This window comes from Polypterus senegalus, chromosome 16 (genome assembly GCF_016835505.1).
Source record: "Polypterus senegalus isolate Bchr_013 chromosome 16, ASM1683550v1, whole genome shotgun sequence".
In the NCBI taxonomy this organism is placed as follows: Eukaryota; Metazoa; Chordata; class Cladistia; order Polypteriformes; family Polypteridae; genus Polypterus; species Polypterus senegalus.
The window spans coordinates 88,376,510-88,397,345 of record NC_053169.1 but is presented as its reverse complement, the minus strand read 5'-3'; the positions used below and the strand labels follow the sequence as shown (position 1 = coordinate 88,397,345).

General features: G+C 43.7%; 1 protein-coding gene across 2 annotated transcripts in view; it reads left to right on the top strand.

Annotated features, from left to right (window-relative positions):
* The window catches only part of camkmt (calmodulin-lysine N-methyltransferase), a 421,353-nt gene extending 402,886 nt beyond the window's left edge, over positions 1-18,467 (top strand). For both annotated transcript variants that reach the window (XM_039738015.1, XM_039738014.1), the window contains one exon: positions 17,837-18,467. In XM_039738015.1, coding sequence (XP_039593949.1) covers positions 17,837-17,944 — 108 coding nt within the window. In that variant the 3' untranslated portion in view covers positions 17,945-18,467. The remainder of the gene's footprint in view (positions 1-17,836) is intronic.
* The last annotated feature ends 2,369 nt before the right edge of the window (positions 18,468-20,836 follow it).

The window sequence follows — 20,836 nt, the reverse complement described above, 5'->3', positions numbered from 1 at the left end:
TTCTGGTAGCTAGTCTGTACTGTCAGGGGGTTTGTAGCATACATATGGTGTTGGCTGATGTTGTTGTTTTCCCACCAACTTTGTTTCCCGAAACCTGTGAATTCGTGTTTGAAGTAGGCCCTGGGCCACTTGATGTTCCTAGCCAATTCTGTGCACTGTGTTCCCACCACACAACAGGAACTGTAACCTTTACGCAAAATTAAGTGTTTTCTCACCACATTAACCAGGGACTTTTTAGAAACTCAAGAACTTTTGTAGCATTCCCTATATAGGAAGTCGGGGCATTTGTAGTTCCTGGTACTTTTTTTTTTTTAAACTCCTACTCCTATAGTTTTTGCTCAAGCAGGAAGTGTCGTGGGTGGGGCTTGAGCAATGAATTGTGCCGATTGGTTGACCACAAGCACTGGTGCCATCTTACAGATGTATTAGTAGTTTAGAGTTTGGAGGGTTATCAGTGAAGATGGAGCGCAACGCTTTGTTTTGCATCACTTGTCATAGCCTCCTCCCTGGTGCACTGTGCTCTGCACCACATCAAAACGATAATCTCCCCAGTGAAGTACCAATCAGTTCAAAGCAATGAGGTGGGGGTGCCTTCCGTGAAATCCCAAATCCACCTGAGTTTGCACACCACATATTATGCATAAAGGTTACAGATCCTGTTGGCATGGTCGGAACTCAACATGCAAAGATGGCCAGGGACCATAAGTGGCCTTGGGCCTACATCATACTGGAACTCAGTGGCTCCTGAAAATGAAGTTCCTGCAGTGGGAAAAAGTCATGCAAAGGAGAGTGATGTTGTGCAAAGTGTGACACCATCAGCACTTCACGGGGGGCCACCACACCTAATTGCTTCAAAGTGATTTTAGGACTTCATGGGGAAGATTATTGCTTTGCATGGCGCAGTGCACCAGGTAGGCAGCCATGAAAAGTGATGTGATGTAAAGTGCGGCGCTCCATCTTCACCAGTAACTTTCCATAGTTCAAACTGCTAATACATTTGTAAGATGGCGCCAGAGCTTGTGGTCCACCAATCAGCACAATTCATTGCCCAGGTTGAGCGACAAGAACGTACACTAGAGCAGGATCTACAAAAAGGCACCACAAACTACAAATGGCCCATGTTTCTTCAGTGGGAATGTTACATCTTCCTAAGTTTCTCAAAAGTCCCTGAAAAAGCATAAACTGCTAGCTACCATGAGGAGCATCGCTCACCTTCTAAATGAAAGCCAGAGTAGTCTGTGGAGCACCTTAGTGCAGAGTTATTCTGCCATTGGACACCAAAGAGTGCGATCTGAAATGACTTTAACAGCTGTTATCAGATGTTGCAATATTTCTCTCCAGTTAGACTGTTATTTTTGTTTATTCTAATATATTAATGTTAATTAGATTTCCTTTTTTGGCTTTTTATTTGTTTATTCACAATTATTTTATTGTATCATCTTCAATGCATTTTGTGAATTTTGTGTGTGTGGGATTCTGTAACACACCAATTTCCCCTTCCAATCAGTTAATCTATCTGTCTGTCTCTGTCTGTCTGTTGAAAATGGATCTGTGTGTATGCAGTATGTACGAGTTTTCCATACAGTGGCCCCTACATGGCACTTCCTAATACAGGGCTATGATTCTTAATCCTGGGCAATCCTCACCATGTGTTGACTTGATATTATTCACAGGTTCCTGTTTTGATTTGCTTCTTTCATTTTAAGTGCACCAAAATGAATGTCTTGCCCTTTATAATGGTGATATATTAATACAGAGAAGAAGCCTGGTCAGCCCCCATAGCTAATATAGTTGTACAGCTCCAGTAAAGTTTAATTTCATGTACTTGTTCCATCTCGTATTTTATCCCATGACATTTTAGTTGTTCTCTAGACAGCTCTGTAATGTTGGCAAAGACCTCACTGATAAAGGTAAGCATAAGGAGGAAGGGGCACCATGTGTCCACACTTAGGTTTTTCTGAATGTGTTTACCAAATCTTCACTTGTTTGTAAATTTAAGACAATTTTTACAAACACCTCTGCTTCAGATACAGGTTTTTAAACATTTGCTGATTTACTAATACATTATCACATACTTTTGTTAATATATGTAAATTTCCTTATTCCAAGGACCTTTGTAAGGGTTTCTTCTACACAATATTCAAAGGACCGTATTTTGTGCACATTTGAAATGATAACTTCATCCTTTAGCAGGATTAAAACTAAAAGGGGAAAGCAGTCCTGGACCCTGTGAACTAGGATGGCTCATAAATAGCTGAGGTTGCTTATAATCTCTGGCAGCCACATCTCCTTTTAGCTAGGAAACATTTAAGGGTGACATCGCATCCCTCATCTGTTTTATGATTTTTTTCTCTGTGATTGTCTGTAGACATGCTCCTTCTTGTTCTGAAGTAAAGGATGAATGATTTATTATTTTGTGGGTTTGTCTGAAACCTTTGAGAGACATCTACCTATTTGACATGAACATCTTGAGCAATTTAACTGTAGCTATAGCCAAAAAAACAAATGGGCTGTTCACATTGTGACAGGGTAGACAGAACTGCACTGAAATATTGGGTCACCAACTGATTGTCCCTGCTTAATTGATGCAAAGTAATAAACAAGTCTGCTCGATGGCACTATTAATAGAAAAATCAGAGTGTACTGGCCAACTGATCTAAAAGGGTTCATTTTCCTTTAGGGGGCGCCAGCTCCCTGGTTGGAATAAGTTCTTTTTGTAGTTGCAGCGTCTTAAGTAACCCGAAACTATATGGATATACAGTAATATTAAAAGGTGATACCCCTCCCATACTGATATGGTGGTAAGAAATCACATATGAGAAAATAACTTCGCTTTCTTTAATGGTAATATACGCGGCATAACAGACAAGGAAGCCAACGGACAGATGGTAGATACTGTCATCCAATCCTGAAAATCCTTCCAGCGCAGCGACGAAAATGGCAGACTCTACACAAAGGTCTTGTCATGGCTTCCTTGTTAGTTATGCCGCATAAACCGTCATTAAAGAAAGCGAAGTTATTTCTCCTATGTGATTTGTTACCGCCGTATCACCTTTTTATATTATATCTATATAGTTTCAGGTTATGTAACATGCCGCAATTGCAAAAGAACTTATTCCAAAAAGGGAGCTAGTGCCCCCTTGCTGGATAGAGGTTATCTGATGGAGGGTCAGGTTTTTGTATAGCTTCCTCCAGGCCAGATTCTGGTCCAAAAAGCAGAAGATCTTCTCTAAGGACCACTGGGCTTTTTAGAGCCCCAACCAGAAGCATTGTGTTGGCTCTGGGCACCGCTATCAAGTCAGTGGCCCTTTCCTGGCGGCCTCAAGAGGCTGCAGGTGGAAAGGGAGAAACTGTTGGCGTGAGTGCCTCTCTCGTCCCCTCATGGTACCATTTACCTCAGCAGAGCCTAGAAGGTGATCCCCAGATGCATACGTGTGTCAACATATACTGCCTTCAAGTGATCACTTTGCACGTAGGTTTATAATGTAATGAAGGAGATGATACACATTTTGATTTGAAAGAACACCATCACTTTCTGACCTTTGTTGCTCCTTCACTGTATATGCAACCTTGAGGCGTCCGTTTTACACAATTAAATTTTAACCCTTAAACCGCAGGCTGTAGTCCGATCCCAATGCAATTTGCCAGCACGCTGGAGCTGATCATTCAGTGCCGTACATTCGTTGAGCAGCCAGCTCATAACCACTGCCGGCCTCGGCAGAACTACAGCACCACTGTCTCTGGGATTCAGCCGCTGCACTAGACGAGCCTGCAAGCATCAGCGCTTACCTCAGTGTGCTTGCATGAAAACAGTTCAAGCGCAGTCAGCTTGGTGATTTACTGAAATTCATCAATGGCATCATTTTCACCTTGTACATATAATAATTGATTGTTGCAGTAGTTTTTTTAATAGTTTTTACAGTTCATTGGCAGTGTGGCATTGTCCAGAGGGGACTGGGCGGTCTCATGGTCTGGAATCCCTACAGATTTTATTTTTTTTCTCCAGCCGTCTGGAGTTTGTTTTTGGTTTTTTCTGTCCTCTGTGGCCATTGGACCTTACTCTTATTCTATGTTAATTAATGTTGACTTATTTTATTTTCTTACTGTGTCTTTTATTTTTCTATTCTTCATTATGTAAAGCACTTTGAGCTACTTTTTGTATGAAAATGTGCAATATAAATAAATGTTGTTGTTGTGTAAAATGATCAGTGTTGCAGTAATTGTGATGCTCTTTGCATGAAAAAAAATGTGTTCCATTACAATTTCATGTTTTCTTTCTGAATTGTAACTTTACTTAAAAAGTGCAGCAAAAAAGTATTTGGCGTCCAGGGGTACATTAACCCCCAAGTATGTGGCAGTTTAAGGGTTAAGGACACGTTCATGGGTCTGGTGTGACCAAAGGCGACAGTTTTTAACTTGAAAACCTAAAAATACCACACAGCCTTAAAATATTCATGTTCTGCAGTTATTTAAAAACAATTTGCTGCTTTACAGTTGAAAACAACTTTCAGCTCCACTCACAGGAAGGACAGCATCTGTCTGCTTGTATCACACATTTGTAACCCGTCTGTTTAGTCTGCTGCACTAGACTCTGTTATGGGGACATGGCACTTATGTAGGCGATTATAAACGTGTAACTGCAAAATGTGTACCCCAGTAGGTTTCCAAAGGTGCCGCCTATGTACTGTATATGACCAGGACAGCGTATGGCTTAAAGAGGGCCACCTGGGTCTGTTGTGGTTTGATCAGAGGCACTGCGTTGATCGTTCCTGTTCACGTGGATTTCTGATGCTCGCTCACGGGTTTAAGAGATCTTGTTATGCTTGGATTTGTGTGGCCGTCTGTTCAGGATCTGATTTGAACAAACTCTACCCTCACGTGAGCCTGAAAACTGACTCACTCACTCACTCGCGCACACACACACACACAGGTTTGAGAGAACTTCTTTATACTAATAGGCTCCTGCAGATACCCTCAACTACTTGGATATATGAGAATCTTTTTACACGTACAGATGTAAAAGAGGACCTCTTCACACACATGTGTTTTAGAGGACCTTTTTACACACTTGTGATGGTGAGGACCTCTTCACATAGCAATTTCTCAGAGCTGGTCGATTTGTTATTGACAGGTTCTTAAGAAAGTTGAAAAATCTTGCATAGACTTTTAATGGATTTTTTTTTTCTTTCATTTTTCTAATGCTGATTGTACCTGTGTTGATGACCGCCACCCACATTCTAATGATAATTTCCAATGCTGAGCCATTAAAAGCAAAATCAACAGATTTTCAAATGGTAGATAATTGATTAATTAGTCATGCATTTATATTGATTATTTTGTATCTGATGTCATTTTCCAGCAATTACATTTCACACTGCCATTAACATCACAATGAAGATTTTTGTCAGTGTCTGTGCCTGACCTCTGTATTCATTTTGGCCTTGTTTGTGATGAGCAGTTTTTATATATTAAATGATTTTATGCACTTCATATAAGGTGTGGGCCACCAGGACATGTACAGCTGCCCTGACCCCCAACACAGACAGGCAGGACACAAATTGTCACACAGCACACCTTTATTTTTCAATTGCCAATTCCCAGCACTATAAAAATCATATCCACAATGACAGCACAGTCGTTTCCTTCTCTCCACCTCCACTCCTCCCTTAAACTTCATCCACTTCCTTCCGAAAATGGCCCCCCGAATGGAGTGAGGCGGCTCCTTTCATTCAGCTCCTGGGAGTGCTCCAGGTGGCTCATGGGTGTTACCTGGAATCACTCCCAGGTGTGGTGGAAGGCCCCACTGGCGGCCCCCACGGAACCCAAAAGGGCTGTGCAAAACTCAAAGTCCCAGCATGCCCTCTGGGAAGTTGTGGTGCCACTGCTGCCCAGAAGGGCAGTCCTTTTCCCCTACTTGCCTCTCATTTGAGGAGTTAGAGTAGGTTTAGCACTGTATGGACAGTGCTGTCAACGCAATCTTACCCTTCTCGGTGTCTTCGAGACCCTTGGATTGTGGTCAGTAAGATTTCCAATTGTCGTTTGAAGTTTTTTAAGATCTTCAGATGTGTTGTTTGTACCTTCCTTGTGTGCAAAGCACATGAAGAACCCCCTGTGCGCCTTCTGATTGATCTCACTTTGGCTTTGGCCCCTTTAGCATAACAGTCAGGATTGCTACAGACATGGAGCTGCCACATGTCAGATGCAGGATTAAGGATATCCTGGTGCATTTGGACAGCAGGGATGAGCAGAGATGTGCTGTGTGATAAGTTAGTGTGGTTCAGGCAAGTCATAAGAAAAACATGTTATCAGGCAATTTGATGTGAAGCTTTTGTGACAGAGTGATTGGGCATACGGCTGCAATGGCAGAGAGCTGGTCTCAAGTTGTCATTGTCCCCTGACCTGTGAGTAATTGACCTCTAGAGTGAAAAATGCCTTAGTTCATCACCCAAGCCTTGCCTGCCACAGGCCATTTAAATCTCAAGTGTCTGAATGAGGCTTTTGAAACCACTAAAGCATTTAAAAATAGTAATCATAATGTATGCATCAATTTTGCTTTGCGCACTTGCTGAGTGTGACAGTGCAAAGCGGAAAGAAACCCAACACCCTAGACATCAAGAGGTGTGTGCTAAGGTGCTTAGGGGGCAGTCGTCCAGGAGATTAATTATCTGCTTAATATGGACACTGAGCGACAGTATACAATAAGTGCCTCTTAATGTACATTAGGACTGGGATTACTGGCCAAGATCAGGTTTCATGGGAATCGGCAAAGCTCAGCCCCAGGTGTGAATTAGAGCCCAGCTATTACATCATTCATCCGTGGACACCGCCGAGTCCAATCGAGCTCCTCACACAGGCCTCTCTTGGCTCTTCAGTAAAAGAGAATAGCAGGTAGCCCGCTCGTCACGTGGTGAGCAACAGATGCTGTGTTCTCACTTAAACAAATGAAATTAGTACCATGACATCCACGATATGGCACAGCGGGCGCTGCCAGAGCTTCTGGAGGGAGGTGGACGTCACTGGGTGTTTCGTAGATGAGCTGAGTGAACTTAAACTTGTGGTTTTTTGTTTTTTTTTTTTCCCTCTTGTCATGTGTTCCCACCGGTCTTATTTTTAGTTTTATTTTCAATTTAAATCCTAGTTTAATTTTAATGGCTTACTTTGTTTAATTTAGTTTTTATATTTTAGTACTGTTTTCTGTTTTGTTTTAATTTGAGCTTTTTTTTATTTTTGATTCATCTTATAAAGTCAACAATTCCAGAACTGACAGGCTTTCTCTGACTGTACTCTTTAAGAGTAGGCCATTCACACAATCCGATAACGCAGTGGCCTAACAGTGACAAGGACTTCTTCATATTTTCATATATTTATTAGACTCCGGTAACCTTTTTTTTTTTTTAGTTTGTTAGACATGATTTTCTTCCTCTGTTTTTGTTTTGCCCCTAAAATATTTAACATCGGCATTCATTCTAGGCTGACTTCCTTGTGTCTAAAAAAATGTCTTATGGCGCCTCTTTAAATTTATGGGATGCTTGCCTTTTAACTATTTCCTAAACTTTCCATTTTACATTCAAATAATAGAAAAAAAACCTGATTGCTGTCGTTCCTCTGCTGTGTGGTTGTCACCATCATGAAGCTGTACATCTGCAGGGCACTAAACTCAAGTCAAGTCAAGTTGGGGAGCCTGCACTGGTACAGAGCATTACCGCACCCACCACATGTCGAAACAGCTCAGGATCCCGGTTAGCAACCCCCCAGGCAGACACACGGTCCAGTCCTACCCTCCGGAAATGACCCGCTATCTATCGCAGCCAGGTGTTATGTGGGCGATCCCTTGGCCTGGTCCAGCCACTCGGGTCCCCAACAATGAATATCTTATGAGCTGGATCACCCTCAGGGAAACACGCCACATGGCCGTAGTGTCGTAACTGACGCTCCCTCACAATGCAGGTCATGTGCCTCATTCGGGACTCCGTGTTTTTTGTTTTTTTTGTTTTGTTTTTTATCGGGACCCTCACTCAGTTTCTCGAGCGCCCCGATCAGAGCCTCCATTGGCTCTGCAAAGATCACAGCATCATCAGCAAAGTCAAGATCCGTGAATCTTTCTTCACCAACAGATGCCCCACAGCCACTGGACCCCATGACCTTAAACACCACCCAGTCCATACAAGCACTGAACAGAGTAGGAGCAGAACACACCGTTGACGAACCTCAGAATCAACTGGGAAAAACACAGAGGTCCTGTCTCCACTCTGCACAGCACCCACAGTACCAGTGTACAGGCCGGCCATGATATCCAGCAACCTCGAGGGAAACCCACGAAGCCTCAGGATGTCCTTCAGGGCTGCTCGATCAACTGAGTCGAATGCTTTGTGAAAATCGACAAAGGCTGCAAAGAAACTCTGCCAACATTCACGTTTGCGCTCTATGAGTACCCTCAGTGCCAGTATGCAGTCGAAGGTTAGACTTCTTAGGCATAAAACCAGACTGTTCCGGTCGCTGGTAGGTGAGCACGTGATCACGGATCCTATTGAGGTTGACCCTAGCAAGGACCTTACCCAGCACTGAGAGCAGTGTTTTCCCCCTGTAGTTGCTGCAATCCGGTCGATCACCCTTCCCTTTCCAGATAGGGACGACGAGCCCCGTTTTCCAGTCAGTTGGGATGATGCCAGTCTCCCAAATGGAAGCAAAGATTGCTTGCAATGCCAGGAGGACAGGACAGCCTTACCACCAGCCTGGAGAAGTTCACCCCGGATACCACAGATCTCTGCAGCCTTTTCCCCCTCTCGGCTGGTTCACCATCTGTGCAATCTTGGAGAGATTGGGTGGTTCACAGTTAATTGGAGGATCAGCCTCAAGAACCGTGGATGTCCAACAGATATCAAATAACTGCAGAACATGAATATATTAAGGGCAGTGTGGTATTTTTAAGTTTTCAAGTTAAAAATACTTTAGGAGTGTTTGAGAGGATCAGCTTTGAACAACTGCTCAAAGTAGCCAGCCCAGCGGGTCACAACTGCACTGTCATCCGTAAGGATCAGTCCATCAGCCTCCCTGACTGCGGCTCTCCGAGGAACAGATTCGGATGTGCGTAATGCTTTGATTCCTCTGTAAGCAGGACGTGGGTCGCTAGACCACAGATGGTGTGTCACTTGCTCACAGATTCCTCTAACAAACGCCTCTTTATCTGCCCTCAGAGCCCTTGCTGCCGTCCCTCTCAGTTCCCGGTACACACCAGAGTTGCCATTGAGCCGTGCGCTGCGACTCCTCTTGATGATATCCAGGGTGCCCTGCAAAATGAAACCCCTCCTTCTGGGAGCACCGGTAACACCAACACAACTCACAGCAACCTTCAGGGTCTTGTTACAGAAGGTCTCCCACATCACATTAGGATTGGCAGTCGTACCCAGATCTGAACGTTCCTCACACAAACTGCGTGCAAACTCATCAGAAACAGCCTGGTATTGGAGTCTCGCCAAGTCCAGGCTCCTTTTCCTAGCAGGTGGTAGCCTACTGGACCTAAGCTGGAAAACTAAACTGAAAAAAGTAAATTATGGGTGCACTTGTTCCTCGTGCCAAGGGCTGCTTCAGTCGATTATAGTGGGAGAGAGCACACCTCATGGTGAAAATGGAGTCAGTGGGCTGTAAAAGAATGTGTGCACTCATTGCCTCGCCACATATTTATACACTTTATTAAAAAGGTAATCAAAGATGTATCAGCTGTTATATGCTGGATACACAACATACATATATTAAATATATCAGAAAAAGGGAGACAGTTTTGGTAATGCTGGATACACAACATATGCCTGTAGTAATCACAAGGGTCCTAACATTCGCTCTGTCCGAAGACTCCAGGAACACATCCGGCCTTGACCCTGTGGACACATACTCAGACACACAGAGACACTGATTAGCGGCTCAATGAATCAATCAATCAATCAACAACAAAGATATAATAAGATATCTATAAAACAAATAATGAAGAGAAACAAAAAAAAAAACAATTTGTTACTAAACAAGCAACGCATACTTAAAAGCCCTCCCCAGTTCCCCAGACGGCAATAATAATTTACGAGCACTACACAAAAGAAACCTAACAAAACACTAAGCACTAGACTATAATAAACACCTTGGACACGGTCTAAAACACAGTCCAGTGTGACAATGCAGATGATGGAGAGAATTGTTCAAGAATGATGGAAAAAAGGAATGCGAGATCGACAAGCAGACCGGTGCAGCAGTAGCTGTTCTGCATGTGCTATAGGGGTCCACAGTGGTGAAGCGGCAACTGGGTCTAAACGCAAAATTCTCAATGGGTCTTCATCTCTGTCCTCCCCTATGGCTGATAGAATAAGATTATGAGTACACGAGGCAGAAATGAAATGCTGGGCTGGCACTCCATGAAACGGTGGAGAAGCTCAGCAATTCCTAGGAGCTTCAGAGTAGAGTCACTGCTCTCCCAGATTGAGAGGTGCCAGGAACTCCCAAAGAAGAGTTAAAATGTGTAGATGAGGACACAGAAGTCTTGGCTGACTTGCTTTAACCTGTCAGGTGTGAAGCCATCCTGCTGTGCCCCTTTACACACATTGTTAAGGGTAAAACAGGTCAAGATGTTAGCTGGGTCATTAGACAAAAAGATCAGCTACCACACTCAAAGTCACTACAAAGGCAATAGTCAGAAATGTAAGTTTATTTCTTAGATTGCTCGAGAAACTAGTTTTCTCTCGCTGATAAGTCTTTCTTTTATTTATCACAAAGTTTAGAGAAGAACTAAACATGCGGCTCAGTCAATAAGAAGCATTGCAGCAACCATCACATAGAGATGCATGAAGATGTTTGCTCAGTTACCCTGTATCTCAAAATGGTCTGCTTCAAGGAGTGTCTGTAAAGACGCCGGTGATGGACAGCTATCCTATCCGGGGCTGACTTGTCTTTTTCCTGAAGATGACTGGACAGTTCCTCCTAACCCTCCAATGGAAAAAAGAAGGTTCAGAAAATCAATGAGTGTGCAGAGCCTTATGCAGCAGTGCGGCTCGTGATTGTATTGTTATACAAGACTTCACTGAACATCAGTTAGATCTGATGCCATGTGACAATCCTGTTCTTCATTTTGTGTTGTATTTCTATTAGTTATTTAATGAGGACATGTTTTGAAGTTGGTGCTGCTATCCCAAAGCTTCAGGAGGAGAAGATTGGAAAAGCATTGTGGTTTTTATCAGTGTGGAGTTGAAATGTTCTCTAAGTTTTTATGTGAGCTTTTCTCCAAATAATCCAGCTACCATCCCAAAGAATTCCATATTAATTCAGCTGGTGAGTTTTATTTGCCCCTTAGTGAGTTTGTTTGGTTCCTACCTTGTGCATAATGCTGTGGAAATAACGTCCAGCCCCTGCGTGAGCCTGAATCGGATTATGCAGATTTGAAAAATGAATGAATGAATGGATGATTAGATTCCAAGATGACAATTTTTGTAGACACCTTCGAGATAATTGGTCATTATCAGTCACTTGGTATATGCGTGTGTCCCCCCTTTAAATGAATCACATGTTTGAGTGCAAAAGAGGAAACAGAATCGTGTGAATACTACAACAGACCGTGGCTGTCCGGCGATCTTAATTATTAGACTGGGGTCTCCTCAGAGGATGTTATTTAGTTTAGTAGAAGAACACGTTGATATGGTGAAGTGGGGATGTCCTACATCTTTATAATAAGTCATTTGAGTTCCATCTCTGCTGTTTGACAGAGTTTTGACTGAAGATTTTAAGCCGCAAAGGTATTTTTTATTTGTCTGCTCAACACTCAAATATTGTTATACAGATATTATCATTCTCAAAATGCAATAACAACAGTTTATAATTTCATAGGTCCTTATATTGCAAGCCCAACAGGTGCTATGTTAGTATCCCCTAATCTTGAAAGATGCCAAATATGAGATGCATAAAGGGAAATATAAACACAGGGAACAAACTAAAATCAAAAGCAAATAACCCTCGTTGCCTCTCTTGTCCTTCCTATATGGATGACAAATCTCCCCCCATCCTACTAAAATCCACCGATGTACTCCCATCTCACCTCATCTCTCTGTCTCCTTCGATTTATCTTCAATAGTCTGGCCTATCTTCCTCTGCCCAGTGGAGCATTTGTCCTCTCCGTCCTCACAGCTCCACGTACAGCTGGACTGGCATTAAACACCCCACCCCTGCTGCCCCCTCCAGGTTCAGTGTGACTGTAATTGTGAGACTAACACAAGAGTGTAGCTGTCCATACCCTGAGGGTCCCTGCACCCTTCATTATAAGACAGGACTCCTGCACATTCAGAGGTACGTCACACTGCCATGTGTTCACTTCTGAGATATAAACAGCAGCAGACGGGGACTCAGAAGAGTTTAGTGCTTGGTTAAAGTTAGAGGTGGGTGGTTGGACTTGTAATGATTCATATATGTAATTAGCATTTGTTTTCTTTTTTTAATTCTTTGCTATCACCCAGATACTACAACAGACATTCATAATTATCACCCATGTTAGCACTGTTCAGACCACACGACCACACAGCTAGAAGGATCATACAGACTGTGTTACTGATGTACAAAGCTTTAAGCAATACAGCAAACCAATAGTGACAAACAAACAGAAGCAGACCACCCTGTAGGTTGCGAATCACTAACCACAAACACTAATATGCTGCTGTGAGCTCAGGGGAGGTGGAGGGCTGGTTGTTGTCACTATAAGGCTTGTCTTTTCACAGGCTGGAGTTCACCTGACCGTCTTGTGCATATATGATGGTATATAAAACCCGGGCCACATGCTTTAAACTCTTGTCACATCGGTGACGAGTGGTGTTTCCTGGATTGCTCACCTCCAACGTGTTGACTCGCAAAACTTCTACAAGAAGTATAAATAATCATTAGGGGACTCAAATCTAAGGACTGTTGATTAACAGAAGTCCCTTCATGCTCCTGATTCTAAATTGGGACCATTGAAGTGCTCTCCAGTGGAGTGCTTCTCTCAAACGATATTCTGTGCCATGGCTTCCTTTTCATAGTCTCCACCTGATTGCTTCCTATCAGCTGCTGTCTAGTTGACCCACCATGCAAGTCACAGCAAGGCTGGATCTTTCCTACCTCTCCAATCACAATGTCCCTGTTTCATTAGGGGTTTCAAATAGGATTCACTACATATGGAAATTCCTGCATTTTCCAGGAAACTGACAACTGCTACTAGCAGACTTAATGGAAGAATTGTGAACACAGCTGAATGCGTTTATTGTAAAGGCTTACAGATTTAAATATTCTGCCTCGGCTTGTCATGAAGATCTGGTAGCTCACATTGTCTCGCTGACAAAGCAAAATGTGTGAAGTCTCATTTTGAATTTTTACCAGCTTAAGTACAGTGCAAGGTGACATGAAAGTGCAATAGATGCTGAGGTGTCTGCAGACGAGAACACTTCCGAAAATGTGGTCTACTTTATGGTGAGCATAGAATAACAGGAGAAAGAGTAAGTGAATGAGGTAGGAACCCCTCCAGCTGGGCGGGACAAGTGGAAGTGTAGCAGCTGTTCCTTGCTGGTGGGACCCGGCTCGTTTGGGGCGCGCCCGCTGCTTGGCCCTGTCCTCCTCTATTCTCTTCAGGATGAGCTCCTTTCGACAAGCAGGGAGCGGCAGTTTGTTTCTCAAGGCTGCATGTTATCCTCTTATCCCCACTGTTTTGGAATAGAGCGTAACCAGCTGGAGAGCTGTAAGGAGCCTGATAATGCCGCTATTTTCTGCCATCCTGTCTTAATCTTGTTACACAAATGGTTGTGAAGAGATTCATGAATTTTAATTTTGCCCCGTGCATTAACCCCTTGTGTCGATCATCCTGTGCAGCTGCCTCTTGCCTCACTGCATCTCTCTCCCTTTGTCACGTGGTCTAGTCGGGGGGTGGTGGTGTAGTAATATAGCAGAGAGATAAAAATAAAGATCCATGAAACTACTTAGTGGCTCCTTGTGAGTTTTCCTGTTAAACTTTTCACCTCTGCAAACTTTATTTTGTAAATGAACCCTGTTTGGAATAGCCGCACTTTTGGAAGGATGTCCTGTCCTGGGATACAAGGGAAGGTTGAACAGAAATCATGCGGAGAAGACCCTTAAATAATCGGAACCCTTTACTAATCGCATGCCATCTTACCAAAATAATGTTTTTAAAATATAAAGAGTTCTGGTATCAGCCGTATGATCGAGAAATCGGGTCTTTTCAGCAAACCGGCTTTACACTAAACACCGTGCATTAAAATGGAGCTGCTTTTTTTTTTTGGATATCTTCTTTGGCTTTATGTTGGGAAGGGCTTTTAAAAACACTCGCGATCCATCCACTGCTCAAAATTTTGTAAAGAAAATGTGACCCTTTAAAATGATCAGAATAGCTATAATTAGTAACGTCTGCCCCTTTCAAGCATCCTTTTTTGGAGCCCAACATGTTCATTAAATGAGGTCACAAGGAGTGCCTGATTCCATAGCATCACATGCAAGGTAAGGACCAGCACTGGATGAGTTGGCACTCTGGCGTGGTGATGGCTGTTGAGCTAAAGTGAGGGGGGCTTAACTCAGTTTAGGGTCACGGGGGGCTGAAGCCAATGCTTACAGCACCCAGTGCAGGCAGTGCTGTAGAATAGATGCCAGTCCATCTCAGGGCTCATTCATGCACACTGAGGCAGACGTGACAGTTAACTCAAGCTGCATGAATATACGGTCAGGGCATCACAAGTGAACACTGACGAGGAGCCACGTACACGGCGGCTTGACACTTCATAAAGGTGTACGCAGTAATACTGGAAGGAAAAGGAAATTAAGGGTATCATATCTTTACAGACATTCTGATTTATTTTGTATCTCCCAAGTTTAACACAACGCTCTTAATGCAATGCATTTCTTGTTTAGGTCCAGAGTGCAGTGATAATGATCAGCATGAAAAACACACAGTACACATCAAACGTACATGCCACCTGTCACTTCTGAGGTGTTTGGAGTACTATGGGGGGATCATCCTCTCTGTCTCTGTTCATCTGTCTTTGTGCAGGACCTCTAAAAAGTCTTCACCTCCTTGAAAGTCTTTACACAAAATCATTGTGGGTGAAATTTGGCTTTTTGACAGGGAGCAACAGAAAATGACCCTTTAATGTCAAAGAGAAAACAAATCTCTGTATGGTGGTCTAAATGAATTCTAAATATAAAAGAGAAAAGAATCGACTGTATGAGTGTTCAAGTGCGTTTTGAGCAGATCCGCCTGTGACAGCCTTGACCGCTTTGCAGAGCTCTGTTCTCACTTTGACATTAAAGAGTCTTTTCTGTTGATGAATGTCAGTGAACCCTAAAATAAATCCACTGTGGCTCAATGCTTTATAGCAATGAAATGTGAAAACATCCGTGGGCGTGAATGTTGTCAACCGTCTCAAAGCAGTCTGCACTAGTTGTACTTCATTTAAGTCACCGAAGCTGTCCACTATGGGAGCCTCTCTCTTTTTCTCGCACTATATAGCGTCTTTCATCCTAAAAATTGTCGCCACTTGATCACTCTTGAGTCATCACGAGAAGTGCTTAGTGCCAGAGGACTTTTTTCGCAGTTTACCGTGGCTTTCGGCTCTGAGCTTACTGCTCTAATCATATTTGCTTTGTGTCATGTTGGTTGCAAGTTGTTGCGGACTCAACCCCCCCATCTCATTTAACAGTATATAATATTTTTGTTGGATTTTTCTGCAAGTCTCAGGGTGTGTCGGTGTTGAAAGTCCATCTTGTTTATGGTGTAACATAATGTGAGAGAACAACGTCTTCCAGGGTTTGTTCCTGCTGCTGCTGTGTCCTACCATAACTCTTCAGTGGGCCTAAACGAATCTTAAAGTGGATTGGGCCTCATTTTGGGTTCTACGTTGCCCACGTGAAATTAACAAACAGAATTTTTTAAGAGCACAAACAGATTTAGAACATTTCAGCAATAAAGAAAACACTGAAGGGAAGTTATCTTCAATAAAATCAACTCCATTACAGTCTTCTCAGAGTTAATAACATTCAAAAGCATCTTGTCAGAGCTGTCCTGCTAGGGGGGGCACCATGTTTGCCCCTTCTTTGGTGGAGAACCCAGTTGTACTTTTAAAGACTTTTCTTGCCATGAGATAAGAGGGTTGTGCGTTAAGGCAGCTGGCATTCAGCAGAGCCCCCAAGTTTCTGACGACTCTTTGTAAGAATGTTTGAAGCTAAACCCTGTCTAGAACGTGGAAGTGCAGCGTTGTTTCTTTGCCCGTACGTCACAGTAGACAGATGGAGGATATGGGGTTTTTCATATATGGTGCCTTTGTTTTCACATCATGTCTGAATCAGGTAATCTCCTCTTTTTTTTCTCCCATTTGTCGAAGATTTAAACATAGTGACACCTGTGTTGACCAGTAGGGAGCATTACCAGTGGATACCTTCACACCCAAGACTGAATCCAAATGGTATTACTGGTAGTAGTATTGTTCCTCAAGCCAGTAGAGGACAATATGTGTCGGCCTCACCAGTGTACAACCAGTCTGAGGCTCGCCAGTACAGCTCTACGTTGAAGGGAACAATCAGAATGACCTGATGCTATGAGAAGGGGTCCTACACACACAGCACCAGGCCACGGCTTTGAATGGCCACAGGGTAACACAGATGTTCATGTTGACCCAGAAGCTGTTATGACCACAAGCCTAAAAGCCCCTTCCAGCCAGTGGTTCAGGGGGCTTGAAGTTTGGAAGACGGCTGAATAAGGGGTTGTGACCTGACGGACATAACTGTAACTGTGAATGTAGTGGGTGAGTCCTGTCTGACAGAATCCACTTGCTTATGGCCATCTCTGTGAGACTGGACCGTGGAGAGCCTGTTATTTGACTGCTCCACTTCACAATTTGAATAATTCTGTTTTTGTTGCCAACATTAAGATTTCCAAAGCAGGCCAACAGAACACAAGTAAAGACAGACTTGATACAAGATGTGTAAAAGAGTGACCTGATGGTAGAACTCGCATTAAGAAGACTCGGCCTGGTGGAGACGCTGCTGGCCCCTTTTCTCCTCTCCGATTCCCGTAAACGTTGGTTCTGAGTCTATGAATGTCCCCAGAAATTTACAACTGTCGGCATTCTCTGTTGCCTGGTCTTTGATGATTGTTTCTTGAGGGTGACTGGAGATTCCTTAGTAGTTGTTACGTTTAGGTATAAAAAAGACTCATTCCACCAGGTATCAAAATCATCTACCACTGCACCGTGAGTGCTTTCATTCTCATTCCCTAGGCTGTAATTTATTTATTTATTTGTTTGCCCCACTCCAGTTGTTCCTTGTGTCTCCGGTATTGGTCTTCTGCTATGGATATGAGCTCCTTTTGGGGGACGCCAAGGTCTCTTCGTGTGTCTGACAACACACAAGGCCTTTCACCTTAAATTCATCCCACTCACTGCAGTCGGGTGTATCTTCTCCTTCTCTGTTACCCTTTCTTTTTATTTTGCTGTTTGTGGCACCTTTCACGTCAGTTGTGCTGTATCTTTGCTGTCTCTTTTCACAGAGCAGTGTGTGGTACCTTTGATCACAAAGCAGGTTGGTCCTATCACACTTGTTACGAGCCACAGAGAAGATCCACGCACCCGTCTGCTGCTCGAGTTCTGTTAACCCATTTTATTTCCACACATCCAGCCTGTCTAATGTGTTCATCTTGTGCAGAGTACAAAACAACTGAACTAACCGGGTAGTGGGAGCCGCTTGTCATCTTAAAGGGGTGGGAAGTAATGCCTAGCCAGTTGTGTTGTGTTTTGTGCTCTTCATGAGACCACCATCAGACTCTTTCTGTTTGTTTTAGATGAAGAGCAATCAAGAGTCGAGATACGATGAAAATGTGCACTACCCGATTCTGCTGAATCTCACCAAGGGGCTGCCTGCCATGAGGCCGTCGAGGGAATCCAAATAACGTCAGTGGCCGTTTACATTGAGACAACAACAAGATACCTCTGAACCCCATCCAGAACCTGACCTGCACCGCCATCCCTGCAATGTGACTTGACCCACCGGGCTGCCTAAGCACACACTGTTTCTTCACTTTTTTGACAACCTTCTTTTTTGTATTTTTTCAGGGTGACACAGTTTACAAACCGCCCCCACACACTTTGCCATGGCAATCAACTAAATGTGATCGACAACTTTATAACAAAGTGGAGAATACATCTTCATCGCTGAGGACTTTGGGTCAAATGATTGAGGAGTTGAGGTTTCAATCGAACTGAGCAAATCTCTCAACTCAAGGCTTTGGGGGTCTGGTCTGTCCGCCAGTTCTGCAGCACAATCCGATTGCTTCTGGGATTTCCCAGGGTCCCTCTATGGGAGATGTCTGCCTTGTTCTGTCCAAATAGTGTTCGGCCTTTGACTATGCAAATGTGTGTGATTTGTACTTTTCTTGTGAATTAATGAGGTTTTAATAATCGTCTTTAAGCTTTTTAAATTTGTGGCATCCTTTAGTAAAACCAGTGAAATAAAATGGAATTACTGAGAGTGTGGCGAAGCTGGGCCAACGGTGCGAGGTGCTCATCAGTTTGTGGGTCGTTCTAAAAGCAAGGGTATGTATGAGGTGCATGTTTGTGAGAGTGAGTGAGCGAGAAGAGGCAAACACAGAGGATGCACGAGCATGAGTGTGTCTATTTATTAGCGTGTTCATGATTGAGTGCAGAGCCTGAGCACATAGATAGATAGACAGATAGATACTTTATTAATCCCAAGGGGAAATTCACATAATCCAGCAGCAGTATACTGATACAAAGAAAGAATATTCAATTAAATAGTAATAAAAATTAAAAAAAAATTAAATTAATGTTAGCATTTACTCCCCCGGGTGGAATTGAAGAGTCGCATAGTGTGGGGGTGGAACGATCTCCTCAGCCTGTCAGTGGAGCAGGACGGTGACAAAAGTCTGTCACTGAAGCTACTCCTCTGTCTGGAGATGATCCTGTTCAGTGGATGCAGTGGATTCTTCATGATTGACAGGAGTTTGCTTAGCGCCCGTCGCTCTGCCACAGATGTTAAACTGTCCAACTTTACTCCTACAATAGAGCCTGCCTTCTTAACAAGTTTGTCTAGGCGTGAGGCGTCTTTCTTCTTTATGCTGCCACCCTAGCACACCACCGCGTAGAAGAGGGCACTCACCACAACCGTCTGGTAGAACATCTGCAGCATCTTACTGCAGATGTTGAAGGATGCCAACCTTCTCAGGAAGTATAGTCAGCTCTGTCCTTTCTTACACAGAGCATCAGTATTGGCAGTCCAGTCCAATTTATCATCCAGCTGCACTCCCAGATATTTATAGGTCTGCACCCTCTGCACAGTCACCTCTGATGATCACGGGGTCCATGAGGGGCCAGGGCCTCCTAAAATCATACCTCAGTACATCAAACAAACGTATGTATGTGAGAGGAAAGGACGAGCAAAAATATGTGTGTGTGCGCCTAGCAACAAGAGCGTGCAGAATAAACACGCATGTACACCGCATGGGCATATGTGTGTATCCTCAGGGCAAGCTGGTGAACACTTTGAGCAGAGAAGTACGGGCCATGTGTGGAAGTGAGAGCAGGTTAGAAGCCCGGGGACCACTTTTGGGTGAGGGTACGCGGAGCATGCGCCAATGTACATGTGTGAGTGGACGTGGAACAAAAGCAAGTGTGTATAAAGCACGTGTGTCCAGTCCTGTACCAGTCACATCAGAGCTGTCCAGGTGGCACTGCACTAAGCCATTAATGAGTGTCACTTTTCAGAGTCTGTGAGCTTGTCACCAGCATCATAAAGTGGAGGGTAATGAGAGTCTGCTTCCAGAAGACTCTGGTGACTTTGTTATCAATGCCTTACTTCACTGGTGGTCTTCTTTCCCATCGCATGACCAGAGCCATCTCCAGCCAAGGTACGCCCAGAAACTTGGCCTGTAATACCCATGTGCTGGCATATCTTTCCAAATACTGAGTGTTAATTGTATTTATCATACTATGTAGGAGCCGACAGCTGGTGTGTGTGTGTGTGTGTGTGTGTACGCACAGCACTGCAGTCTTCTACCTTTTCCTAACCCCAAATAACTGTGAGTTCCTCTGATAAGATTACATTGCATGAGAGCAGACCGGTCAGAGTGATGAGTACTTCATTATCTTGACCACTTGGCCTCAGCACACAATGGCCTGTCCAGCCCCTTGCCCCTCCCTCTCAATTAGCCTCGATTAGGCACACAGTGCCGTCACAGCTGGCGCAGACAAAGACGGTCCTCATAGGAGCTCCTGTCCGGCGGCCCTGGGTGCACTGCCAGTGTGACATCAGTGCTGTCGCTAGTCGTGACTCTTGGCTTGTATCTTGTTACCTGTGACTGTTTTATGTTTGTACGTATGTGTCGCAAACAAATTTCCATCTGAGGTAACGATGTCTACTTAACCTCTAAAATAACCTTCACAGTACTGCAGGAAAAAAAAAAATCACATTCAAGGGGAAAGGGTAGACTGCCATATCATGAGGCACAAGTCTGTAAGGATCTGAAAACGGAATAAATGGCCCAGTCTGATCCTGAACAGTCTATGAAACTCTTGTAGGGGCACAGAACGTTGTGCTCTAACAAACAAATGAGATCATCACCACTGTGCTGTCCGCTCATTCCTTACTTCTCTTCGGTGCACTTGGTCTTCATTTATATTTCCAGCTGTGCTGATCACGAGGCTTTGACATGAACTCCACAGTTCTTGCAGTCTTCTCACCTCGTAATCCACCTTCTTTATTTATGCCCCCTTGATTACTGCCTCACCCCCCTTGATTCTTTCAGTATTCACATTCCCTGTTGATT